Below are 25643 nucleotides of genomic sequence, written 5' to 3' on the forward strand. Positions count from 1 at the left end.
AAAGACAGGAGAGAAAACTACAATAGTTCAGTGTAAGGAAGCTTACATAACTGGATCACAGAGGTATTATTCAGTTATAATTATTATTATTGCTTTGTTTCTTTGAGGTAGGGTGTCACTGTAACCCAGGCTGACCTGGAATTCACTGTGTAGTCAGGCTGGCCTCAAACTCATGGTGAGCCTCTGACCTCTGCCTCCCAAGTGCTGGGAGTAAGAGCGTGAGCCACCACATCCGGCCCCAGTTACCATTTCTGTAAAACAGAGCTGGGGAGGTGGCTCAGCAGTTAAAGGCACTTGCTTCGCAAAGCCTGCTGGCCCAGGGCCCCCATCAAGCCAGACGCACAAGGGTGAAGCATCATTACAGTGGCGAAAGGCCCCGGCATACTTTTCTCTCCCCTCCCAATGAGGCATTAAAAGCATCGAAAGCACACAGGGACAAGTCCTATGAGGAGTGATGAGACTTCATAGGAGACACACCTGTTCCCCATCACTGTCTTCACTGCTGCTCAGCTTTAAGTCATCTTTTAACATGCTGGAGGGAAAAGGCAGAAAGGAGCATTATTGTTGGAATAGCTTATTAAGGAAGGCCAGATTATTAAATATTTACTAATAAATTGATCAGCAATTCTAGAGATAACACTGTGGTAGCCAAAGATTTAATTAAAACAGACACACACACACACACACCGTGAATTTTCCCCGTTTTAAGATACAGTTTTCCTTCATAATTAAATAAAAAGCCACACCCTGTAACGCTTACAGTCAATCCTATCATCACTAACTTTTCTCTAACCCCACACAAGCACTCTGTCATTACTACAATATTACTATAGATACCCATCAACCCACTGAGGAGATGTAACTTCTAAAGGAAAGCAATACACCAATCAAAGCACTGAGCAATTCTGGAGGTTTCTAATGCTCCATGGAGGGAGAGAGCGATGTAACTACTGGCAACTGGGTGAGCATGACAATCAATCAGAACACAATTTCCTAACCCACAGATTGGCTCCTAAGTGCCTGCATATGAAAGACAAGTGGCATCAGTGAGAGCATTTTGAATGAAATGACTATGTACAAGTTTTTAAATCCAAGTCCCAAATCTTCATTTAAGTTCAAGTCAATTTAAAAAACATGTATAAAAACTATAAGCTGATATTTCCTGGATCTTATTTTTGAAAGCTAAAGATTTACATTTTCCTTAAGAGCCATAATCATTAAACTTAAAATACGAGTAACAAACCAAAAATACTGTCTTTTTATATGACAGAAAAAAAACCACACATTTAGAAAGAACTGCAAGTAGACAAGGGCTTAATTTGTCATTACCATTACCTTTCTTTATAAATTTTATCAGTCTCCAGTCACTAGGAAGGAAATCTTCTTCCACTTCAACAAATCACTTGCACTTTCTCCTTAGAGTTTAATCTGCATTTCTAAATCTGACCCTAAGCTCAAAGTGTTATAGAAAAGATCTGGAAATAAGTAACCAGATGATCATATAGTTATGAAAAGTGTTTTAAGACTGGCTCAGTTAAATGGGATGGGAGGAAAAAAGTGTTTTCTTTTAGGCAAGGGCAGTGCATCTCTATGGCTGAAGGAGAGAAGCCTCCTGTGAGCCCCCGCCACCCTTATGATTTAATAATGGAGCTAGTGAGCCTGTTTACATAGTGAGCATGTCAAAGCTTTCACCACACTGCTCCAGGTCCTGGATGCTTTTGTTCCCTAAGCAACCAAAGTGGTACGCACATATAGATATGCCTTAGTTCCTGGCATACAGATATGGTAATGGGAACACGCCAGCAGTGTAGGGGAAGTTTTTATGTTAATGTTCTTTCCTCTCAGTCTTCTCTATGTTCATCTGAAGAGGCTAACGCAGGCTGAGGTAGTTTCCAGCTATGGCACAGAAGAAAGCTGGTACTGTACCCATCATTTAAGCCTTTTCACCTACTTATTTTTGAAGCAGATCTTGCTGTAGTTCGGCAGACCTGGAACTCGCTCTGGGGTTCTGGCTGGACCCTGTTCAGTGAGCCTCTACCTCAGCGCTCTCAAAGCTGGGACTCAAGGCGGCCACCACTACTTTGTTAGGATCACTGAGTTAATTTATGGTTTCAGGAGTCCTGGCATTAATTCTTTAAGATTAAATTTATTATTAATAATATATCCTACTCCATTATATTGTGATATATATTCTTGGTTCTAACTACAAGACAAAAACAAGAAAACTTACAGATAGTATAAACCATGGTGTTCTGGCACATTTTGTGGCTAATTGAGGATTTACTAAGAATTCTGTCCTTTTAGGGGGATGGGGCATCTGTTTGTGTAGCGTATGTGGTGTGTGTACATATATATACTACATGCAATGTGTGTGCAGATATGCATATGCCCCAGGCCAAAGAACACTGGGTGTCCCCTGCTAATGTTCTTTTGCTTTGATTCCTTGGGTGGAGTCTCTCTCTGAACCTGGAGCTGCTGTTTTCAGTCAGACAGTGTAACCAGTGACCTGCCCCAGTGATCTTCCTATCTGCCCTCTGAAGGACTGGGGTCATAGGATGTGTGGCCATACCTGGCTTTTCCTGTGGGTGCTGGGGATTAACTCAGGCCCTCATGCTTGTGTAGCACGCAGTCTTAACTTCTGAAACAATTTTCTAGCTCCTGAACTGTCTTTGAAATGATTTCTGTATTAAAGATCAACTATGAACAAGCCCAAGCACGCAACCCAGGCTGAGGTGAGGGACACTGTGAGCTCGGAGCCAGGTGGGTGCGGACTATGGCCCATATGGGAGACCCAGTCCAGTTCTGCTTTTACCTCCTTATTGTCTGGTGTTGGTTTTGATTTCTTTTTGGTGTTCTGCTATTTAGCCCCGGCTGGTCTGGAGCTTGTTTTGTAGCCCAGGCTGGCTGCGGATTTGCGGTGCTCCTACCCCCTCAACCTTGCAAGTACGGGGATTAAGCACACACACTACCACAGCCAGCTTCTCACTGCTGTGTGAAAAGAAACCTTTGTTAGCGTGCAGGTGCAGCTAAGTGTGCTGAGCTTGCCCACAACGTGCAAGACCTGTGCCTGGTCAATACTGAACACCACTTTAATAACAATGCCAACAAGCTGAGTGCTTGGCAGGCAGAGGTAGAATCAAGAGTTCAAGCTCATCTTCAATTACTAAGTAAGTTTGAGGTCAGCCTAGAATGCATGAACCCTTGCAACAACAACAACAACAAAAAAAGATTATTGGAACACAGACGTCTTTGGTATATGGCTGCTTCTAAATAACAGAACTGAGTACTCAAGACAGAGACAATACAGCCCTGAAAACCAAAAAGAACTTTATTCTTTGTCTCTTTACATACAAGTTTGCATATTGCTGCCTATTTATGCTTGGGGATGTAGCTTAGGAGGAAAGCATTGCGCTCACCATGACCAAGGCCCTGGGTTCAATTTCTACCATCACACAAAAAGCATAAGCAAAAAGCCAGGCACGGGCGCACACCTTTAATCCCAGCACTCGGAAGCAGAGGTAGAAGGATCACCGTTCAAGGCCACCCTGAGACTCCTTAGTAAATTCCAGATCAGCCTGGGCTAGAGCGAGACCCTACCATGGAAATTTTAAAAAATAATAACAGTAAAGCAAAGATAAATATTTCTAGTATTATTTTAAAATTCAGCTATTACAAACAACTTCTAGCAAAAAAAAAGACAACTTATTAAATAAACTTACGATTTTGACTGGTGCCCATTTGAAGTTTTAGAAGGATTATATCTTTCTAAAACAGAAAGAATTTAGAAATGAGTAATTTAAATTGGCCGTTTAGATTGCAAAATATCTACGCTCAAAGAAATACAAATCAAAATAATGAGAAATAATTCTTCATTCACCAAAATGGCAATACATTGAAGTCCAACAACGTGACCTACAGTGAGCACAGGGAAAGGCAGGCTCGTGTGCTAGAACCTTGCCTGAGGCTCTTAGAGGACAACACATTTTATCAATTTTATGACTATGTTGCTTGCTACTGGCTTACCTACGTAGCTGAGGAACACAGACAAGAATGTTCATAATACCATGGCTTTACTTAATCATTTATGTGTTTTGATTTTTTAAATAGGATGTTACTAATTAACCCAGACTGGCCTTTAATTCACAATCCCAATGTTCCAGCTGTTTCAATGTCCACACCTGGCATTACAATAGCATAACTTTAACAACAAAAAGTGGAAACAAATATCCACCAGTAGACTATTTAAGGGTTGGAGAGATGGCTAATCTGTTCAGGTGCTTGTCTACAGAGCTTAATGACCCAGGTTTGATTCCCCAGAACCCACATTAATCCTGGAGTTCATTTGCAGGGGCTAGAGGCCCTGGCATCTATTTTCCCTATCCCTCTCACATAAATAAATAAAACTAAAATAGCTTTTTAAAGACTATTTAAATAAATTGTTATACTTTTATGTAATATGATTTTAATATTAAAAAGAATAAACTAACATGCCACCATGCCTTAATCCTGGCACTTGGGAGGCAGAGGTAGGAGGACTGCTGTAAGTTCGAGGTCACCTCAGAAATTCCAGGTCAGCCTGGGCTAGTGGGAGACCTTATCTCAAACTACCCCCTCCAAAAGCAAAAAGGAAAAAGCCGGATGTGTGGCGCATGCTTTTAACCCAGTGCTCCAGAGGCAGAGGTAGGAGGATTGCTGTGAATCTGAGGCCACTCTGAGACTATGTAGTGAATTCTAGGTCAGCCTGAGCCAGAGTAAGACCCTACCTCGAAAACAAAACAAAACAAACAAAGAAAAATACATAAGATAGAGACTGGAGAGATGGCTTAGCAGTGAAGGCGATTGCCTGTGAAGCCCAAGGACCCATGTTCGAGCTCTCTCCAGATCCCACATAAGCCACATGCACAAAGATGACGCACGCACAGGTTGTGCATGTGCGCTAGGTGGTACGAGCGTCTGGAGTTTGACTGCACTGGCTGAGGGCCTGGTGCACCAACTTTCTCTCTCTCCAAAGGGGGGGAAAAACAACCAAGTTAATAAAAGAGTAGCTGGAGTTCATAAGTCTATTTGCCAAAGTTCAACAATGGGCAAAGAAAACGGGCATGGGGTAGAAGGCTGAAAGCATTTTTCCATTTTTTTGGAGTCAGGGTGTCGTGTAGACCAAGCCAGCCTCAACCTCACTATGCTGTAGAGGACAGCCTTCACGCCCCTCTTCCTGCCTCCCCCCAAGTGCTCGCACACGCGTGTCCACCACCACGCCAGCTCAGCTCTAAGAATTTTAAAAGAGAGAAAATGTGTATGTCTGCTCTATAGATAACTATTTTCTTCATATGAAAAATGTCAGGTCCATTTCTCCTGTAACTATAGCTGCAAAGCAGAACTAAAATGGACATACCGGGCTGGACAGTTGGCTTAGTGGTTAAGCGCTTGCCTGTGAAGCCTAAGGACCCTGGTTCGAGGCTCGGTTCCCCAGGTCCCACGTTAGCCAGATGCACAAGGGGGCGCACACGTCTGGAGTTCGTTTGCAGTGGCTGGAAGCCCTGGCACGCTCATTCTCTTTCTCTCTATCTGCCTCTTTCTCTGTCACTCTCAAATAAATAAATTAAAATGAATAAAAAAATAAAAGTAAAATAAATAAAATGGACATACAGAGATGCAGAAAACATTAAAGAGAAATTCTGCTTTCATCTTTTTATCAGTAAGATCACTAGAAATAATGAGCAAAAGGTCCAATACTTCAAGCCAGATGTGGCGGCACACGCCTTTATTCCCAGCACTCAGGAGGCAGAAGTAGGAGGATTGCAGAGTTGGCCACCGAGACTACATAGTAATTCCAGATCAGCCTGGGCTACAGTGAGACACTACTTCGAAAAACAAAAACAAACAAACAAAAAAAAATGAATTAAACACTTCACATGTTCATCTTCCAAAATGCTTTAAAAACAGCATAAGCCAGGCGCGGTGAAGCACGCCTTTAATTCCAGTACTCAGAAAGCAGAGGTAGGAGGACTGCTGTGAGTTCAAGGCCACCCTAAGACTACATAGTGAATTCCAGGTCAACCTGGACTAGAGTGAGACCCTACCTCAAAAAAGGAAAAAAATAAAATAAAAGCATAAATCTACCCTATGTGATAAATTACTGCTTTTTGGAAAATATGTTGTTATGGAGTTCTATGTTGAAGGTAAAACATTTACAATAGTTCCAGATCTTTCCACTATCAAGCTATACCTCACCTGGGACCCCATGAATTCTCTAAAGCTATCTTCTAAAAGTTCTCAGAAGTCAAGACTGGAGGTGAAGGTGAGACTGCAGAGATGAAGACTTTCTATTTCTACTGAGACCAGAAGAATAGATGGTGAATGTAGAGAAGAGTCACAACCCACTAGTAGTGTTTTATCAGCGTTCCAACACGTATCATCACGAGAGAGAGAGAGAGAGAGAGGGAGATAGAGAGAGAGAGGAGAGTAGCTTTTGAGTTTACGAGGTGCCCATTAAATTTAACTTATAAATTTTCAACTATTCAAAAATTGAAAGTTCATTTTAATTACTTTAATAAAACATCGTTGTGTGTGTTTGTGTGTGTGTGAGAGAGAGAGAGAGAGAGAGAGAGAAGATGAATATGAACGACTGGGGCACAACAACATCTCTTGCTGCTGCAAACTAACAATAGATGCTTGGGTCTACATTTACATGGGTACTGGGAAATTGAGCCCGGGCCAGTAGGCTTTGCAAACAACTGCCTTTTAATTGCTGAGCAGACCTAGTTTGATTTCTGGAGACAAATGTAATAGCATTGCACCACAAGATCCTTTCCTATTTTGATTTATAATGACTCACAGTTTTTATATTTTTTAAGTTTACCAAGAATTAGCTTAGCAATTACTAATTATCAGGTAAAATTAGGATAATACATGTAAAAGAATATTAGAGAGCAATATAAAGTCCATATGAATAAAATGCGCAATAACTTAAATTTGAAAACCAGTAAGTAAAGAAATATTCTACAATGCATTATACACATGTATGAACTTGTCAAAATAGACAAACTTTAAAAGAACATTTCACACAAAATAAAGAAAGGCATAGAAGACTCACTTTGTTCTCCAGCGCCAAAGTTAGATTGCTGAGACTCCTAAGAGAAAGAACATAGAGATATACACAGTGATGTCACAAGAGAGCAGCGCAGCAGTGGGGAAAGCTCCCACTGCATAAAAATGCTTGTTCCAGGTACAAGAAAAAGCACTGAAACAATGTGATGATCCCATCTCATTAGTCTGCACAATGTGCTGTTGAATAAATGCACTTTACCCAAGCTTAATACAAAAAGCATTAATCTGCCCAGTAGTCTTTGTTTCTATTTAGCAGCATCTATAATACTCATTACCTAACTTAAGAGACCTGGGGAGTTTAAATAATTTCAACTTTAAAAGCCAGGTGTAAACTGGGTGTGGTGGTGCACACCTTTAATCTCAGCACTTGGGAGGCAGAGGTAGGAGAATCGCCATGAGTTCGAAGCCACCCCCATGTGATTCTGGATCAGCAGAATTAATATTGTGAGAGAGATTGTATTAACAATATCAATCAAGCCAGGCTTGGTGGCACATGCCTTTAATCCCAGGACTCAGGAGGCAGAGGTAGGTAGATTGCTGTGAATTCAAGGCCACCCTGAGACTACATAGTGAATTCCACCTCAGCCTGAGCTAGAGTGAGACCCTACCTCGAAAAACAGAACAATACAAAACAGCCAGGTGTGATGGCACAAGCTTTTAATCCCAGCACCAGGGAGGCAGGGGCAGGAGGATCTCTGAGGTCAAGGTCAGCCTGAGACTACACAGTGAATTCCAGGCCAGAGACCCTACCTTTGGGGACACGGGGAGATGGCAAGCATGAGTATCTGAGATCAGAACCCAAGTCAAGAGGGACACAGTTAAGATGGACATCTGTAATCACAACACAAGCCTAGAGCACATGAACAGTGAACTAGAGACTCTGCTTCAGCTAAGGTAGAAGGTAAGATCTCCACACTGCACCACGACATGCACACACCAGCACTCACACAGACGAACATGTACACACACTCATACATGGCATACAAACCCCTCCCCCAAAATCAAGGCTCCTAACTCACTTATGTTTCATGAGTGGACTAGAACTTCAAAGCTCAAGTTCCCAAATCTCTGACTCCTTTCTCTCACCTCTGACGGGTCAGCTGGTCACCACACATTACTGGATTCTGCCTCCGGAACACCACTAAAATGCAAAACCATCTTCTCCATGCACATATGGAAGACGTCAGGTTTTTTTGGCTTTTCTGGTTTCTAGTCTCTCCTTCACTCAACTATGGCCTCTACTGTAACTGTCCACAAACAAAAGTTTTAATACGTCACCAAGGGTTCTCCAGTATTTCATAGATTTTCCAACATTCTTTGTTTTTCCTAGCTATAAGATCTAAACTTTTTTTTTGTTGTTGGGGGCAGGGTCTCACTATATAGCCCAGGTTGAATTTGAACTCATGACCCTCCTGCCTCTACTTTGAGAGCAGGATTGCAGGCTGTTGGGTGAAACCCAAACTCTTGGCATTACATTTACTCATACAGCTAAGTACTAGGGAAACAGAATGACAAGGAAAGCAGACAAGGGTCTTGCCCACATGGACCCCCTTTCAATACTCATGTAAACAAAGATACAACACAAACGTGCTACGTAAGTACAACAGAGAGCAAGGACAGACACCAGACTTAATGGAGCCTTGCAGATGTGGGAGAGATCTAGCCAGGAGGATGGCAAGGCTTCCAAGGAGGGACGACTCGGCTGGTGTGCGGAGGGAGGTGCACAGGAAACAAGCTGGAAAAGAGGAAGCGTGCCGACGGGGACAGAGCCTGTGTCAAGGTCAGCAAGGGCAACAAAGCTTGAACGCAGACTAGAGGCGGCCATGAAACCTACTCCGTTTTGGACGAAGAGAGTAGTGGAAAAAGAGGATCAGAATGAGATGGGCAACGTAAGGAGCTATGTCACATAGCTTACGGACATAGTAAAGATCTCTGTGTACATAACATCACATCTGAATTCTGTGATGACAGCTCACACTGCAAACAGAGAACAGCTTTGAGAAATTCCTAGGGTAACGATAAACTAGCAGGTCATTCCAATGACAAAAACAGAAGATGAAGATGATTACAGCTTAAACTGCTCTCCAAGCTTTAAAAAACAAAACAAACAAAAGAACTCAGGATCTTACCATGTAGTCCTAGCAAACCGAACTCAAAGAAATTCTCCCATTCTCTACAGAAATCCTGCCTCCCAAGCTGGGCTTACGGGTTCATGCACCACAGCCAGCTCTCTTCACCCACTCCTGTACTGCTACAGATCCTTTCCAAAAGACACATGCTACATAGATATCAGGAAATCACTGGTTATGCATGATTACAATATTATGATTTTTAAAGGACAAGAAAAATGAAATAATTTTAGAATAATTTCTAAATTCTATTACTAAAAACAAAGCCTTCCTTCTACAAAAAATACAGTGCTTCAAAGATCTGACACAAAAATTGGCTTATTGTGGTATTTGCTTTCACTGGATATCACAAAGGCATAGTTACAAATGGAAGAAGCCCTCTGCAGAATAAATCACGATAATAAAGTTTCACTTGTTACCTTAATATAAAAAGGCTTCTACTTAACTTGAGGTAAATTTTTATGTTCCTTGATGTAAATAAAAGTTCGTATTTAGGGGCTGGAGAGATGGCTTAGCGGTTAAGCACTTGCCTGTGAAGCCTAAGGACACCAGTTCAAGGCTCAAGTCCCCAGGACCCACGTTAGCCAGTTGAACAAGGGGGCGTACGCATCTGGAGTTCATCTGCAGTGGCTGAAAGCCCTGGAGCACCCATTCTCTCTCCATCTGCCTCTTTCTCTCTCTGTCACTCTCAAATAAATAAATAAAAATGAACAAAAAAACATTTTGAAAAAGTTGTATTTAGAATCAAAGCTTAGTGAATTTAGAAGCTTCTGTCTCCAAGTCTTTAAAATCTGTACATGAATCACTGTGGTATTTGCCAACAAAAGGTATAAAATTAGAGTAACTATAATGTTGTTTTTGTAATACTATTTTCCCAGTGTAAGCATATTTTTAGAAAAATGGTTTTCATCCATTGGGGGTGGGGATGAACTGGAGAGATGGCTTAGATAGTGAGGCACTTGCCTGCAAATCACCCATGTTTGACTCTCCAGATCCCATGAATGCCAGACACACAAATGTGAGACAAGTGCGAGGTCACACATGCCCACTAGGTGGCACAAGTACCTGGAGTTCAATTGCAGTGGCTGAAGCCCTGGCACATCAATTCTCTCTCTCTCTAAAAACTAAATATATCATTGTGTGTTGGAGAGATGACTTAGCCATTAAGGCACTGCCTGTGAAGCCTAAGGACTGAGGTTCAATTCTCCAGTAACCATGTAAGCCAGATGCACAAAGTGGCACATGCTTCTGGATTTCATTTGCAGTGGCTAGAGGCCCTTGCATACCCATTCTCATTCTCTCTCATTTTATCTCTAGCTGCCTTTCTCTTTCTCTCCAATAAAAAATAAATTATATATATCATCTTAGTAGGGTGTGGTGGCACCCACCTTTAATCCCAGCACTCAGGCTGAGTGAGGTAGGAGGGAGGCTGAGCTAGGAGGATTGCCGTGAGTTCAAGGCCAGCCTGAGACTACATACTGAATTCCAGATCAGCCTGGGCTAGAGCGAGACCTTACTTCAAAACACAAACAGGGCTGGAGGAATAGCTTAGTGGTTAAGGTGTTTGCCTGTGATGCCAATTCCTCAGGACCCACATAAGCCATAAGCACAAGGTGGTATATGAGTTTGGAGTTCATTTGCAGTGGCTGAAAGCCTTGCATAGTATTCTCTTAATCTGTTTCCCTCCCTCACTCTCTCTCTCTCTCTCAAAGTTATTTAAAAAAACAAACCAAGCCGATGTGGTGGCACACATTTTTAATCCCAGCACTTGGGAGGCAGAGGTAGGAGATCACTGTGAGTTGGAGACCACCCTGAAACTACACAGTGAATTCCAGGTCAGCCTGAGCTAGAGTGAGACCCTGCCTCGAAAAACCAAAGAAACAAAAAACAAACAAACAAACAAACAAAGGAACTGGCATATACTCATTGTCCATGTGCATGCACATATGTAATTATGGAGCTCTCCTTCCTTTCTCAATGCTTACTAGTCCCTTTTGTTCCCCACACAGACTCACTTCTACATCATATGTACATACCTATATCATTTTACGTATCTGTATAAAACCTAGACATGGCTTAGTGGTTAAGGAGCATCTCTGCAAAACCAAAGGATACAGGTTTGATTCCCCAGGACCCATGTAAGCCAGATGCAAAAGGTGGTCCATACATCTGGAGTTTGTTTGCAGTGGATGGAGACCCTAGTGTGCCCCCCCATAATAAATAAAAATAAAAAATATATTTTTAAAAAAACTTAGCATCCTCAAATGAAAGAAAGCATGATGTTTGTCTTTCTGAGAATGACTTAACCTCCTTAGCATGATTTATCTCCAGTTGTATTCATTTTTCTAAACTATATAGTTTCATTCTTTATGGCTGAAAAGGACTTTGTTTTCTTTACCTATTACTCTTCTGAGCACACATCAAGGTTGGTTACAAAGCTTAGCCTCAGTGACTAGTTAGTGCTGCAATCAAACACTGATGATCTTTAGAAAATGTTTAGTGTCTTTCTGATAAATACCAAGGAATGGTACACCTGGGTCATATAGTAGATCTATTTTTAGTTTTTTGAGGAATTTTATACTGATTTTCAAGGATTTTATGAGCCATGCATGGCAGTACCTGCCTGTCCCCAGCATTTGAGAGATGGAGGAAGGAGGACCACGAGTTCAAAAGGTCATCTTTAGTTCAAGGAATACCTGAGGCCATGTCTCAAAACACATACAAAAACAAAATTCTAAGAACTGTAGGTCCTAGTGGGGAAGCCACTACTGCTGTTTTGCTAAATGAACATGTGACAATCCAATGCCTTCTGAATGTTTATGCTCAGAGATTAGTGGTGTCTCTTCTCTGGTCAGAGACGCTTCTTTGTGCCATAGGCGGCAGTTACTGTAGAATCTCGTAAGTGCTGAAAGTGCTGACAGTTAAGAGACTGTTGAAGGCTTTGCCCTAAATGGGGCATCTATGTCACCCCAGCAAGGCTTAGGGACAATTACAGAAGAGGACAGACAATAAGGCAGAAAGAATGTAAGGGTCAGAGGATGGAGAGGAATGCTGTAGAACTCTTATCTTTTCAGATGTGATATGGCTGTTGCACTACCAAACTCACAGCAGTTGTTACCTGTACAACACAAGACCTATCAACAATGTATTATAAGTGAGGGAGGGGCTTATGAGGTCCCGGTCTTTCCTGAGGAGCTGTTGGTAGTTACTGGCTGTGAAGTAGGAAGAGACCTTTTATTCAGTGGCACAGACACTTAAGTGGAGTAATAGGGATGAGGAAGGGGGGAAAGAAAGGGTAATGGGAGGAGGTATCAAAATACATTATGTACATGTGCAACATTGCCAAAAAAGTAAATATACTAATTTTTGTTAAATGTCATCAGAAGACCTGGGGCTGGGAATTTACAAGCTCAATAGCCTCAGTTGGGTCCCTGGCCCTGAGGAAAAAGAGGCTTGGCATATTTGAAGCAACTGCCTAAGTAAGCAAGTCACTGAGCCATCTTGCTACCTCCAGGTTTAGTATGTTTAGGATCAAAGCTTGTTCCCAGTACTGAGGACTGAATCTAGGACCTTGTTCGTGCAAAGTAAAAACTGCCACTGAGCTACATCTCCAGCCTTCTTTTTCTGCCTTTTATTCTGAGATAGAGGTCACCCAGGCTAGTATCTCAATTTAGCCAGGATTCCAGGTGTACGCCACTAGGCCTGGCTCTCTAATTTAGGGTAGGGGTCCTGCTCCAGCCCAGGCTGACTTGGAATTTATTATGTAGTCTCAGGGTGGCCTTGAACTCACAATTATCCTCCTACCTCTGCCTCTCCAGTGCTGGGATTAAGGGTATGTGCCTCCATGCCTGGTTTTCTAATGTATTTTTAAGTGATCTAACTAATGCAATGAAACAACCAAAAATCATCTACATTACTGTGAAAGACATACTGGATCACTCTACTACCATAAAGAACATGATTCCATTAGCAAGCTGAAGATAGTATCTCTGACTCTGGCTTCAACATCAACACTGCAACTGTGTGCAATGTTGCCATTCCTGGTATGATAGCTGCTACATCAACAGCCGGGCGTGGTGGTGGACCCAGGTTCAATTCCCTAGTACCCACATAAGCCAGATGCACAAGGTCTTGCTTCTAGAGTTTGTGTGCAGTGGTTAGAGGCCCTGGGGCCCATTTTGTCTTTCTGTCTCTCTCTTTCTCTCAAATAAATAAGTAAAGATTTTGAAAAAGAAACGGCAAGTAAAACTCAATCTTTACTAAGTTCAGCAGTAGGGCTCAAAGTACAGCTCAGTGGTAGGATACAATATTTAGCATTTGCAAGGCTTTGGATTCAATTCCTACCATTGCAAATGATAATTATTTTATTCATAGTAATAATAATAATGGCCAATCATGGTGGTATATTTTTATAATCCTAGCAATCTGGAGGTTAAGGCAAGAGGTTCTTAAGGTCAAGGCCACCTGGGTTTACATTTTGAGTTCTAGGCTATGTATAACACACACACACACACACACACACACACACACAAAGCTGGGTGTGGTAGCACACACCTTTAATCCCAACACTGGAGAGGCAGAGGTAGGAGGATAATTGTGAGTTCAAGGCCACCCTGAGACTACTTAGTGAATTCCAGGTCAGCCTGGGCTAGAGTGAGACCCTACCCCAAAAAACCAACAACAACACTGAGTGTAGTGGAATATTCCTGTCATCCCAGTACTGAGGAAACAGGCATGAGGAGAGTTCAGGGCCAGCCTCCACTGCATACTTTGAAGTCAACCTGTGCTACATGAGATGCCAATCGACATCAACAAAGTTTAGCTCCAAACAGGAGTACCTGGGTACCTGGCTTACAGTTTTTTTTTAATTATTTTTATTTATTTATTTGAAAGTGACAGAGAGATAAAGAGGTGGGTAGAGAGAGAGAGAATGGGCATGCCAGGGCCTCCAACCACTGCAAACGAACTCCAGACACGTGCACCCCGGGGAATTGAGCCTCAAACTGGGGTCCCTTAGGCTTCACAGGCAAGCGCTTAACCACTAAGCCATCTCTCCAGCCCTGGCTTGCAGTTTTGAAGGGGAAACTTCAACATTTGAAAAGGAAAGCAAGGTACAAAACAGGAAGCTGTCACATATCTGGACTGGTAAGCTTGGCTAACAAAACTCAAGGTCGGCCCCCAGTAACACACTTCCTCCAGCAAGACTCCACCAAAACTGCTACCAGCTGTGGATTGAGCCTGAGGCTCAATCACAAGCACGTGAGGCTATGGGGACATTTCACATTCCAACGACCACATTCTGCCCCTGGTCCCAGACTCACAACCATCTCATGACGCAAAATATAGTCAGTTCCACTTTAAAAGTCCCCATAGTTATTCCTAATCCCATTCAAAGGACCTAAGTCTTTTAAAACTCAAGACACTCTAAGAGCCTGTAAAATCTACACACAAGTTAAATACTTCCAACACAGGCTGGAAAGAAGGATTAGTAGGTAAGGGGCTTGATGGTGATGCCTAAAGACCCAGGTTTAATTCCCACGTAAACCAGATGCACAAGGTAGCACATGCATCTAGAGTTCATTTGCAGTGGTTGGAGGCCCTGCTGCACCCATTCTCTCTCTCTCTTTCTTTTTCTCTCAAATAAATAACAAATACTCCCAACATAATAACAGAGAATAAACATTCCCACTGCAAAAAGAAGGTCAAATAAGAAAAGACTGGACCAGTTCAAGATAGAAAACCAGTAAGGCAAACAAAATCCTGCAACTCTATGACCAGCATTTAAGGTCTGTAACAAAAATCTCTGGATTCAAAGTCCTGCCCCTGTAGCCTTGACCACTTGCCCATTTGCTGTCTGGGCAAATCCACCCAGCAGCTTTTCTTGCAGGCCATTCCTTAGTGCTGGCATCTCCAAAATCCTGGGGCCCCCAGTGCAATCCACAGTTCATTTTCACTGCAACATGCCATGGCCTCACAGCATTTATTAAACTATAATGAAAACCCAATGATTCCTTTTCCTTCATTTATCACAATTCCAAAACTAGTAGCAGACGGGCTACTAAATGTGCTAATTCAGAGGGGAATGAAGCCAACTTTCAAGAGCAGGAAATTTCTTCAACTTCCTTCTTTTAGCTCCTCTACTTTCCCTCCTCCTCCTGTTCCAAAGTAGAACAGCTGGCCCACCTCAACAGTGGTAGTCAGTCTCTCAAACTGAAGCTAAAACAGGCAGCAGTCTCTGCCCAGAATCCAAACATGCTCACATGTCTCTGACCAAAGACACCAGCCCATTACTTTAGCTTGTCTAAGAAAGGATCTCATTCTAGTCTGGCTGACTTAACATCCTCTTTAGCTCAGGTTGGCCTCAAATTCACAGCAATCCTCCTATGTATGTCCTGCTGAGTGCAAGAATTAAAGGCATATGCCACTACAACCTGTCTCGCCAGTCCAATACTTTTATTTTATTTTACTTTTTTTTTTTTTTTTACTTACATTGTATTTTTTGAGGTAGTGTCTCACTCTAGCCCAGGTTCACCTGGAATTCACTAAGTAGTCTCAGACTAACCTCTAACTCACAGGGACTCCTCTACCCGTTTCCTGTGCTGGGCTTAAAGGTGTGTGTCACCAAGCCCAGCCCAATACTTTTAAATTCAATTCTGTCAAGTTTTCAGGACACAAGCAGAGCAACCAGACTCTCACATAAACTATTTTTAGCCCAGTTCCAACAAAGTCCTCTTTACCCTCTGAAACTTCATAAGCAGAGCCTTCATACTCCAAACTTTTTCTTCATTTTGGCCTTTCAAACTCTCACTAGAATAGTCCATCAAGCTTTGCTTACAGATTAGCAAGGTTTTGCTAGTCCAAAATTCTAAATCTTTCCATATTCCTTCCACACATTAGTATAAACAGACTAAGACCCACGTGCAGACTTATAGCAGCAACAACCCCAGATCTTGGCACCAAATTGCAGTTACCTTCTTGTAGCTGGGACAAAACTCCTGATAAGCGGCAGCTTCTGGGAGGAAAGGGTTTGTTGTAGTTTTACAGTTTTGAGGGGAGGCTTCCTGATGGCAAAGAAAGCACAGCAAGCTTGCATACATCTGGGTGGAAGTCGTCTGAGTCTTTGCAGCTATTTTTACTTTTAGTTGAAAAAGGGATCTGCTATGCTTCCTGAATGGATTTTGGTTTCTGGGCTCAGAGACCCAGACTTAGTCTCCCAAGCAGCTCAGCTGCAGGTGCACAAGCAGCCGCTTAGTGCAGAGGGCACCTGCTGTTACTGGCTGGTTGTGTCTGTCTGTCTGTCTTCCTATTTATTTACAAGGGGAGCAAGAGAAGGAGGGAGGGAAAGCGATAGAGAGAAAGAAGGAGAATATGAATGAGGAGAGGAAACAGGTGCACCAGGGCCTGTTACTACTGTAAATGAATTCCAGATGTATGAGCCACCTTGTGCATCCGGCCTTACATGGGTTCTGGGGATTGAACCATTAAATATGTGTATTTTATAGATCTAAATAGTTAATTTACAAAGCAAGTGCTATGAAATACAGACAAAGTTCTATCGCTAGCTCCCATTATTAATGAAAATACTTTAGGTTAAAAGTAAACACTGATACTTGGCACATACCAGTAACACCAGTATTTAGAGGGCTGACAAAGGAAGATTACAATGTGAGGCCAAAATAAGCTACCGTGAAGCATTATCTCTAAAAAGCAAAAGGCCAGAACAAAAAACAAGATGTGGAGCTGTATGCCAGTAATCTTGGCACTTGAGGGACTGAGTCAGGAGGATTCTGAATTCCAGGCCAGTTTGGGCTTCATTATGGCACCCTGTCTAAACATGCAAAGACAAACAGAGCTGGAGGGAGGGCTTAGAGAGGTTAAGGCATTTGCCTGCAAAGCCAAAGAACCCAGGTTCGATTCCCCAGGACCCACGTCAGCTGGATGCACAAGGTGGTGCATGTGTCTGGAATTTGTTTGTCATGCCTGGAGGCCATGATGAGCCCACCCGCACGCGCTCTCTCTCTCTCTCCGTCTGTCAAATAAATAAATAAAAATAAATCCTTAAAAAAAAAAAAAAAGGCTGGAGAGATGGCTTAGCAGTTAAGTGATTGCCTGTGAAGCCTAAGGACTCATGAGTAGCTCTCCAGGTCCCACGTACGCCAGCTGTGCAGAGGCGCGAGCACACAAGGCGCACATCTGGAGTTCAGCTACAGTGGCTGAGGCACACATCTGGAGTTCAGCTACAGTGGCTGAGGCACACATCTGGAGTTCAGCTACAGTGGCTGAGGCACACATCTGGAGTTCAGCTACAGTGGCTGAGGCCCTGGCGCAACACGTCTCTGTCCCTCTCTCTCCCACATTCAAAACAAACCAAAACAATCAAGGGCTGGAAAGATGGCTTTGGCTTAGCAGCTAAGGTGCTTGCCTGAAAAGCCTAAAGACCCAGGTTCAATTCCCTAGTACTCATGTAAGCCAAATGCATAAGGTGGCACATGTCTGGAGTTTGTTTGTAGTGGCTAGAGGCTCTGGCACACCTATTCTCTGTTTCTCTAAAAAAAATAAGTAAAATACTTAAGGAAAAAAAAAAACTATTTCTCTCTGCTTGTAAATAAATATATATATATATATTTTTTTTAAGGAACAGGTCTGAAGAGATGGCTCAGTGGTTAAAGGCATTTGCTTGCAAAGTCTGATGGCAGGAGGTGTGATTCCGCAATACCCAAATAAAGCCAGAGGCACAAAATGGCACATACATCTAGAGTTCATTTACAATGGCAGGAGGACCTGGCAAGCCCATATTCATTCTCTGTCTCAAATAAATAAACAAAATTACTTAAAAAAAATCTGGGCTGTGTATAGTGGCACACGCCTTTAATCCCAGTACCTGGAAGGCAAAGGTAGAGCGATCCTGTGAATTCAAGGCCACTCTGAGACTACATAATGATTTCCAGGTTAGCCTGGGCTAGAGTGAGACCCTACCTCAAAAATCAAACAAATAAAACAAGCAGCTAGGCATGGTGGTGCACACCTTTAATCTCAACAATCAGGAGGGAGGCAGGGTTAGGAGGATCACTGTGAGTTTAAGGCCAGCCTGGGACTACAGAGTAAGTTCCAGGTCAGCCTGGGCTAGAGTGAGCGAGACCCTTCCTCAAAGAAACAAACAAACAAACAAATATATATATGCACTTTAGGAGTTTGGGAATATAGCACAGCAGTTACAAGTACTTGCCTGCCAATTCCCAGGCTACTCACATAAAATGGATACAAAAGTGGCATGAGGGCTGGAGAGATGGCTTATTGGCTATGGCACTTGCCTGCAAAGCCATTCAATTCCCCCAAAGCCACATACACAACCCAGATGCATATGGCGGCACGGAAAATGAAATACGGAAAGAAAAAACAAGTAGCACACGAATCTGGTATTTATTTACAGGAGCAAGATGCCCTGGCACACACATGGACACACACACTGAGAAAGAAACAAGGCCATATTTATGATTCCCATAAAGACGTGACTTCTTTTACAAGACATTTTAGGACAAGCGTGGGTCGAGGACATAGCTCAGTTGGTAAAGTGTGTGTCTGGTGTACACTACACCTGGGTGTCATCCCTAGCACTGCACAGAGTAGAGCGGCACGCGCCTGTCATCCCAGCACTTGGGATATAGGAGGAAAATCAGAAGTTCAAGGTCATCCCTGACTGTATATCAAGTTCAATACCAGCCTGGGTCACAAGAGATGCTGTCTTGAAAGAAATTTTTAAAAAGGGAAGGGAGGGAAGAAGGGCAGTCCGTAGAAATGTATTTGTCAAACTAAGTATTTTTTGACCATAAAATTTGGACAAGAATCTAACTTGGAAATATATTTGAAATTATTACTGGAATCAGAATTTAAGCAAAAAAGAAAATTACAAAACTGAAACAGAAATCCTCCTAAGTTACTAGGTAAAAGATAAAACTCAAAGGGTACCAAGAAAAGGTAAATTCATCCCACAAAGAAGTCCAACGGATGACAAATGACCATAATATATGATAAACCTCACTAACACAACCAGCACGCCACTTCTCATTCAGAAGGCTGGTGTGCGTGTGAGCAGGAGCAGGCTACCCGAGCAGGACTGAGCGGCACGTCCTGCGCTGCTGCTACGCAGGCCCCGAGCACGCAGGAGCAGGCACGGACAAGGGCCCCGCCACGGCAGCACACGAGCACGGATGAACACTTGCTAACAACTGAGACACAAGGAAGAATATCCAAATAAAGTAGGACATATTTATATTCTGGATGAAGTTAAAGAGGTGAAGTGTCTCTGGGCAATACCATGGCAACATCTCCAAGATTACTGCTGATGGAGTAATGATATAAAGCAATTGATCTGCGCTGAACATATTTATACAATGATTACATATATATGCATGCATATACACACATGTATTTAAATGCATGTACAAGCACTTTCAATAATACAAGATACATGTAAAAGAAACTCTGATGAGCTACAGAAGAACTGAGGAAAAACCTTCATAGGAGAATGATTTTGTCTGTTTTGTTTTTTGAGACAGGGTCTCAGGTAGCCCAGACTGGCCTCAAACTAGCTCTATGGCCAAGGCAGGCCTTAAATTCCCATTCTCCCTACCTCTACCTCCCCAATGCTAGGGATTACAGGTGTGTTTGTTTGTATAGATATAAATTAAAATGTTTTTAATCTGTAGATTTTAGATGTGTTTAGAACAGCTCAAGGGACCTCTTTCCATAGGACTGCAGTATGGCTGTTATGTTCTCAGAAAGGACAGAGATGACACCTTCAGAAGCTCTAACCATCTGAAGCCTGAACGTCCTAACAGTCTGCAGCTCTTCTCTATACTGCCTTCCAAACTTCTTAAAAACCTCTCAGTCCAAGATATTCTTGACTCCATTACTCTTTTTAAATTTTGTCACAGCCAACTGTCACTATAGGAGCTTAATTATTTATTCACTTATTTGTTATCTGTTTCCTACAAGGGAATAGCAAGACAATTGAACTCATTATGATTTTAGTTGAGCCATTTAGAATTTTATTATGTTTATCAAAGACACATTTTATTTACTTACCTTAGTTGGAAAAGGAAATTTAGAAGGTTCTGTTTTGCATGGTGTGTGAATAGCCGTTAGAGGGGGAGGCCATGAGTGCGTCATCTCCTGAAATGTAATTATTACAGTTTGTTTTCAACCAGGTCAAGGATAAAAACTGTACAGCTAAAACCAGATCTGTACTTATCAATACTGGTTTCACGATTGTTCCTCCAAAATCATACAGACTTAGCCAATAAATACTAGTAGGTACACTTGTGCACAAGGCATTATGGGGCTAGTAAGAGGAAGGTAAATGGTAAATATTCCCTGGCTTCAAGTAGCTTGCAATTAGAATGATAAAATATGTGAACAGTTACAGAAATGAGCCTGTAATAAAATACAAGGCATATTATAAAATGTTACTAAGGAAGAGCTTGCTGTAGAAATTTAAGGAAGGGATATGAGGAGGAAAACACCTAACATTAATATGTACCTTGAAACACTAAGCTAAGTATTTTAAATTACCTGTTAATCATTTCTTACAATGCCATTGTCAGGTAGATATCATTATTATCCTAACTATTTAAAATGAAACTGAAGCATAGGTTAAATTATTTATTTAAAATTACATACTTAGAGCTGGAGAGATGGCTCAGCAGTTAAGCGGTTGCCTGTGAAGCCGAAGGACCCCAGTTTCAAGGCTCGATTCCCCAGGACCCATGTTAGCCAGATGCACAAGGGGGCACATGCACCTGGAGTTTGTTTGCAGTAGCTGAAGGCCCTAGCACGCCCATTCTCCCTCTCCCTCTCTCTCTCTCTCTCTCTCTCTCTCTCTCTCTCTCTCTCTCTCTGCCAGTCTCAAATAAATAAAAATAAACAAAAAAATGTGTACTTAGTAAGTAATGGTCACAGAATTTCATTACAGAAAGTCTGACTATACAGCCCATGTGCCCATAGAAAATTCTGGTCAGGTAAAGAAATCAGAAGAGAGATTTCAAAAGCATGTAAGAAGGAAAACAGACCAGAAAGACCCTAGGCCCAAGTTTATCCCATGTCTTCTGTCTCTCTAATCATACTAAATATGCCCAAGTGAGCTGGGCATAGTGGCACATGCCTGTAATCCCAGCACTTGAAAGGAGGAGACAGGAGGATCAGGAATTTAAGGCCAGCCTGGGCTACATGAGACAACCTCAAAAGAAAATTAAAGAAGCTGGGCGTGGTGGCACACACCTTTAATCCCAGCACTCAGAGGCAGAGGTAAGAGGATCGCTATGAGTTGGATGGAGGCCAGTTTGGGACTACAAAAAATGAGTTCCAGGTCAGCCTAGGCTACAGTGCAATCTTACCCTGGAAATAAATAAATGAATAAAAAGTGCCCAAGCAAGTTTGGATGAGATAACAATAGGAATGTATATGTTAGACAAACAGAGAAGACAGAGGTATCAAATTTAGGTTAATGAGGGAGTATTTTATTTCTGGTATTTAGTTCAAAGTAAGCCATTAAGTAAATTAACAGTAGTAATATACAGAGTGCCTAGAAATGTATCCTACAGCTAGAACCAAAGTTATATAAAAATACACATTGCAAGAACTCACATCTAAAAACTGGACATAACCCAAGTATCAACAATGCAGTACTAATTAAATAATTTAGCAGATTTCCCTACAATGGAACACCATGCAAACATTAAACTGAGAGATTCAACTATGTTATGAAATGATGTCCACAACATATTGTTAAGCGTCAAACACAAATCAGCTTATGTCCTAGTAAATGTTTACATATGAAAAGAAGCCACTGGGAGAAGAAACAGTGGCTAGCAATCTCTAGACAACAGAATGAGAAGAGGGAAAGATAAGGAAGATGCCAGTGTCCACTGGAACGAATTCAGACAGACGCCTGCACACGTGTGCTCTTCACCCTCTACAGTACTGTTTTCTACCTCAGCTCTGGAAGGCCACCTGAAAAAGTTCAGCAACCATTATCAACAGTGTGCCTCCACTGCGTAACATATGATAGGTACTCAGTTGATAATAATAATAATTATTATTATTTTATTTTATTTATTTTTGGTTTTTCGAGGAAGGGTCTCACTCTACCTCAGGCTGACCTAGAATTCACTATGTAATCTCAAGGTGGCCCTGATTCTCCTACCTCTGCCTCCCAAAGCATGCGCTACCATGCCCAGTGATAATTGATTTTTTTGATAAATTAATTTTTCACATATCACTTTGCAAGATGAAATTTTACTTTAAGCTCATAATAGTTCCTGGAAACAGTCTGATCACAAGTGATGAAAGAACCATAGACCTGCAGGGCCCTGAACACCAGAAAGAAAAGGGGAAAGGAAACAGAAAACTAATGTACCATAGGCAACAACATCCTCAGTTGAAAATCTAGTTAACTATAAAATGACTGAACGCCTAAAACACTCAAGGCCATGTGCCAATTCCTATCAACAAACTGCAGACCTTCCACGCGTGATGGCACACACCTTTAATCTTTAAACACAGGACTGGGGAGGCAGAGGTAGGAGGACATCCATGAGTTCAAGGCCACCTTGAGACTACATAGTGAATTCCGAGAGTGAGACCCTACTTCAAAAAACCAAGAAGGAGCCAGGCATGGTGGTGCACACCTTTAATCCCAGCACTCGGGAGGCAGAGGTAGGAGGATTGCTGAGAGTTCAAGGCCACCCTGAGACTCCATAGTGAATTCCAGGTCAGCCTGAGCCAGAGTGAGACCCTACCTTGAAAAACAAACAAACAAAACAACCAAGTAAATAAATAAATAAAATGCAGACTAAAAGTTCAGTGACATTAAAGAAATAAATGCAAGAAAATCTTCGGCACTGAAGTCCCATGCGCTGTAGAAGATCCAAAGGGAACCATTGCCTTAGGTGTCATTATGAACATATGTCACCTAAGAAAATAAATGTTGCATGGTGGCACATGCCTTGGAAGGCAGAGGTAGTAGAATCACTGTGAGTTTGAGGCCAGCCTGAGACTAATTCCAGGTCAGTCTGAGGTAGAGCAAGAGTCAAGACCCCACCTCAAAAAATGAAAAAAAGAATGCTGCCGGGCACGGTGCGCTAGTTTGAAGCCAGCCAGGAGTACAGTGAGTTCCAAGTCAGCCTGAACTAGATGGAGACCTTACCTCCAAAAAACCCAAGTCAAAAAAAGAATGCAATGCTGTGTGACAGTCAGACTGAAGAGGAAGAGTTATCACTGCGGTCTGACACACGAGTAAGGAAGAAGCAAGTGACTGAGATTCTAAGTAAGGGACAATCTACAAATTAATGGTGGTGAGGGGAGAAAGAAGGCAAGGAAGCTTACCTTAAGGAAGTAATGAAGGCCCAAGATGGTGTTTCACACTTGTAACCCCAGCACATGGAAGGTACAGGCAAGAGGACCAAGAATGCAAGGCCAGGGGAAAACCAAGTGCTCTCTAACTGGACTGGAGGCCCACACCACAGGAGGGAATGCATGCCTGATACTGAAAACCTTGTCAAAAGCCTATGGCAGGGGAGGTCACAAGCCCTAGAGTTGTAATCCCTGCTGTTGTCTGGCTAAATGTATATACTATGCTCATCAATTGCCCGATAAGCACTTCTCTTAATGTTCATACCCACATATTAATGCTACTCTCAGTTTTGGTTCAAGAAGCTTCTCTTTTCAGATGGCAGTGACCACTGGGATGAGCCAAAAGGCACCATGGTGCTATGAAAAAGTGACAACATTGAAACATCTCTATCACAACCTCCGAGGTTCAGGATACGTTGCGGAAGAAGTGGTGGAAAGAATGTAAGAGCCAAAGGAAGGGTAGGCCTCCTTACAACGTGCTCATCCAGACACAAATGGCCTGAATCTCCATGACCTCACAGTGCCTGACACTACCTACACAAGGTCTTCATAATAGGAGGAAAAGATCATAACATCAAAATAAAAGAGGGCTGGGGCAAGAGAGATGGCTTAGCAGTTAATGCAGTTGCCAGCAAAGCCAAAGAACCCAGGTTCAAATCCCTAGGATACACATAAGCCAGATGCACAAGGTGGAGTATGCTTCTTGGAGTTCATGTGCAGAGGCTGAAGGCCCTGGCACACCCATTCTATTACTCTCTGTCACCTGCTCTCTCCCTCAAATAAATAAATATGCTTAAAAAATAAATAAATAAAATTAAAAAAAGAAAGAGGGCTGGAGAGATGGCTTAGCAGTTAAGGGACTTGTCTAGGAGCTTAAGGACCCATGTTGGACTCTCCGATCCCATGTTAAGTAAGCCAGGCACACGAGGCGGCGCAAGCACAAGGCCACACATGTACACGTAAGGACTGTGCACGCGTCTGGAGTTCAACAGCGGTGGCCGGAGGTCTTGACCTACCTATTCTGTGCCCACGCTTCTGTCATATAAAATCTTTTAAAAATAAAATAAAAGTGACTAATTGAGAGGGGGAAGGAATATAATGAGCAGGGGATTTGTGAAAAGTGGGGAAAGGGAGGGAATTATCATGGTTTATTATTTATATGTATGGAAGTTGTCAATAAAAAAAAAAAAAAACACTAGGGCTGGAGAGATGGCTTAGCAGTTAAGGTGTTTGTCTACAAAGCCAAAGGACCCAGGTTTGATTCCCGAGGACCCACATAAGCCAGATGCACAAGGGGGTGCACATGTCTGGAGTTTGTTTGCAGTGGCTAGTGGCCTTGACGTGCCCATTCTCTCTCTCCCTCTTTCTCTATCAAATAAATAAATAAATATTTTTTTAAAAAAGCAAAATAAAAGAATGAAGAATGTAAGATATAAGGCTAGCTTGAGCTACAGGACATTTTATCTCAAGAGTTAAAAACAAGCAACAACCAACAATAACAACAACAACAACAACAAAAAAAAAAACAGTCAGGCATGGTAGACCACACCTTTAATCCCAGCATTCCGGAGGTAGAGGTAGGAGGATCATCGCAGGGAGTTTGAGGCCACCCTGAGACTACATAGTGAACTCCAGGTCAGCCTGGGTTAGAGTGGGACCCTACCTCAAAAAACCTAAACAACAAATAAATAAATAACCTCTTACTCAAAAAAAAGGACTGAAAAGATGGCTTAGCAGTTAAGACACTTGCCTGCAAAACCTAAAGATCCAGGTTCGATTCTCCATACCTGCACAAACCAGATGCACAAGATGGATCATGTGTCTACAGTTTCTTTGCAGAAGCTATAGAGGCCATGGTACACCTGTTCTCTCTCTCAAATAAATAAGTTCTTTTAAGGGGCAGGAGAGGTTAAATAAGGCACTTGCCTGAGAAACCTAAGGACCCAGGTTTGATTCCCCAGTACCCACATAAGCCGGATGTACAAAGTGGCACATGTG

The 25643-nt window shown here is 42.3% G+C and overlaps 1 protein-coding gene across 2 annotated transcripts in view; it reads right to left on the reverse strand.

Moving 5' to 3' along the window:
• Aff4 (AF4/FMR2 family member 4) overlaps positions 1-25643 on the reverse strand; it is a 96682-nt gene that overhangs the window by 35172 nt on the left and 35867 nt on the right. Inside the window, exons 5-8 of one of the 2 annotated variants that reach the window (XM_045153717.1) lie at positions 20322-20408; positions 7094-7130; positions 3720-3765; positions 478-532 (exon numbers count right to left, since the gene is read on the reverse strand). In XM_045153717.1, coding sequence (XP_045009652.1) covers positions 478-532; positions 3720-3765; positions 7094-7130; positions 20322-20408 — 225 coding nt within the window. The remainder of the gene's footprint in view (positions 1-477; positions 533-3719; positions 3766-7093; positions 7131-20321; positions 20409-25643) is intronic. The other variant, XM_045153718.1, reaches the window with a different exon arrangement.

The sequence above is a fragment of the Jaculus jaculus genome, chromosome 6, assembly GCF_020740685.1.
Source record: "Jaculus jaculus isolate mJacJac1 chromosome 6, mJacJac1.mat.Y.cur, whole genome shotgun sequence".
In the NCBI taxonomy this organism is placed as follows: Eukaryota; Metazoa; Chordata; class Mammalia; order Rodentia; family Dipodidae; genus Jaculus; species Jaculus jaculus.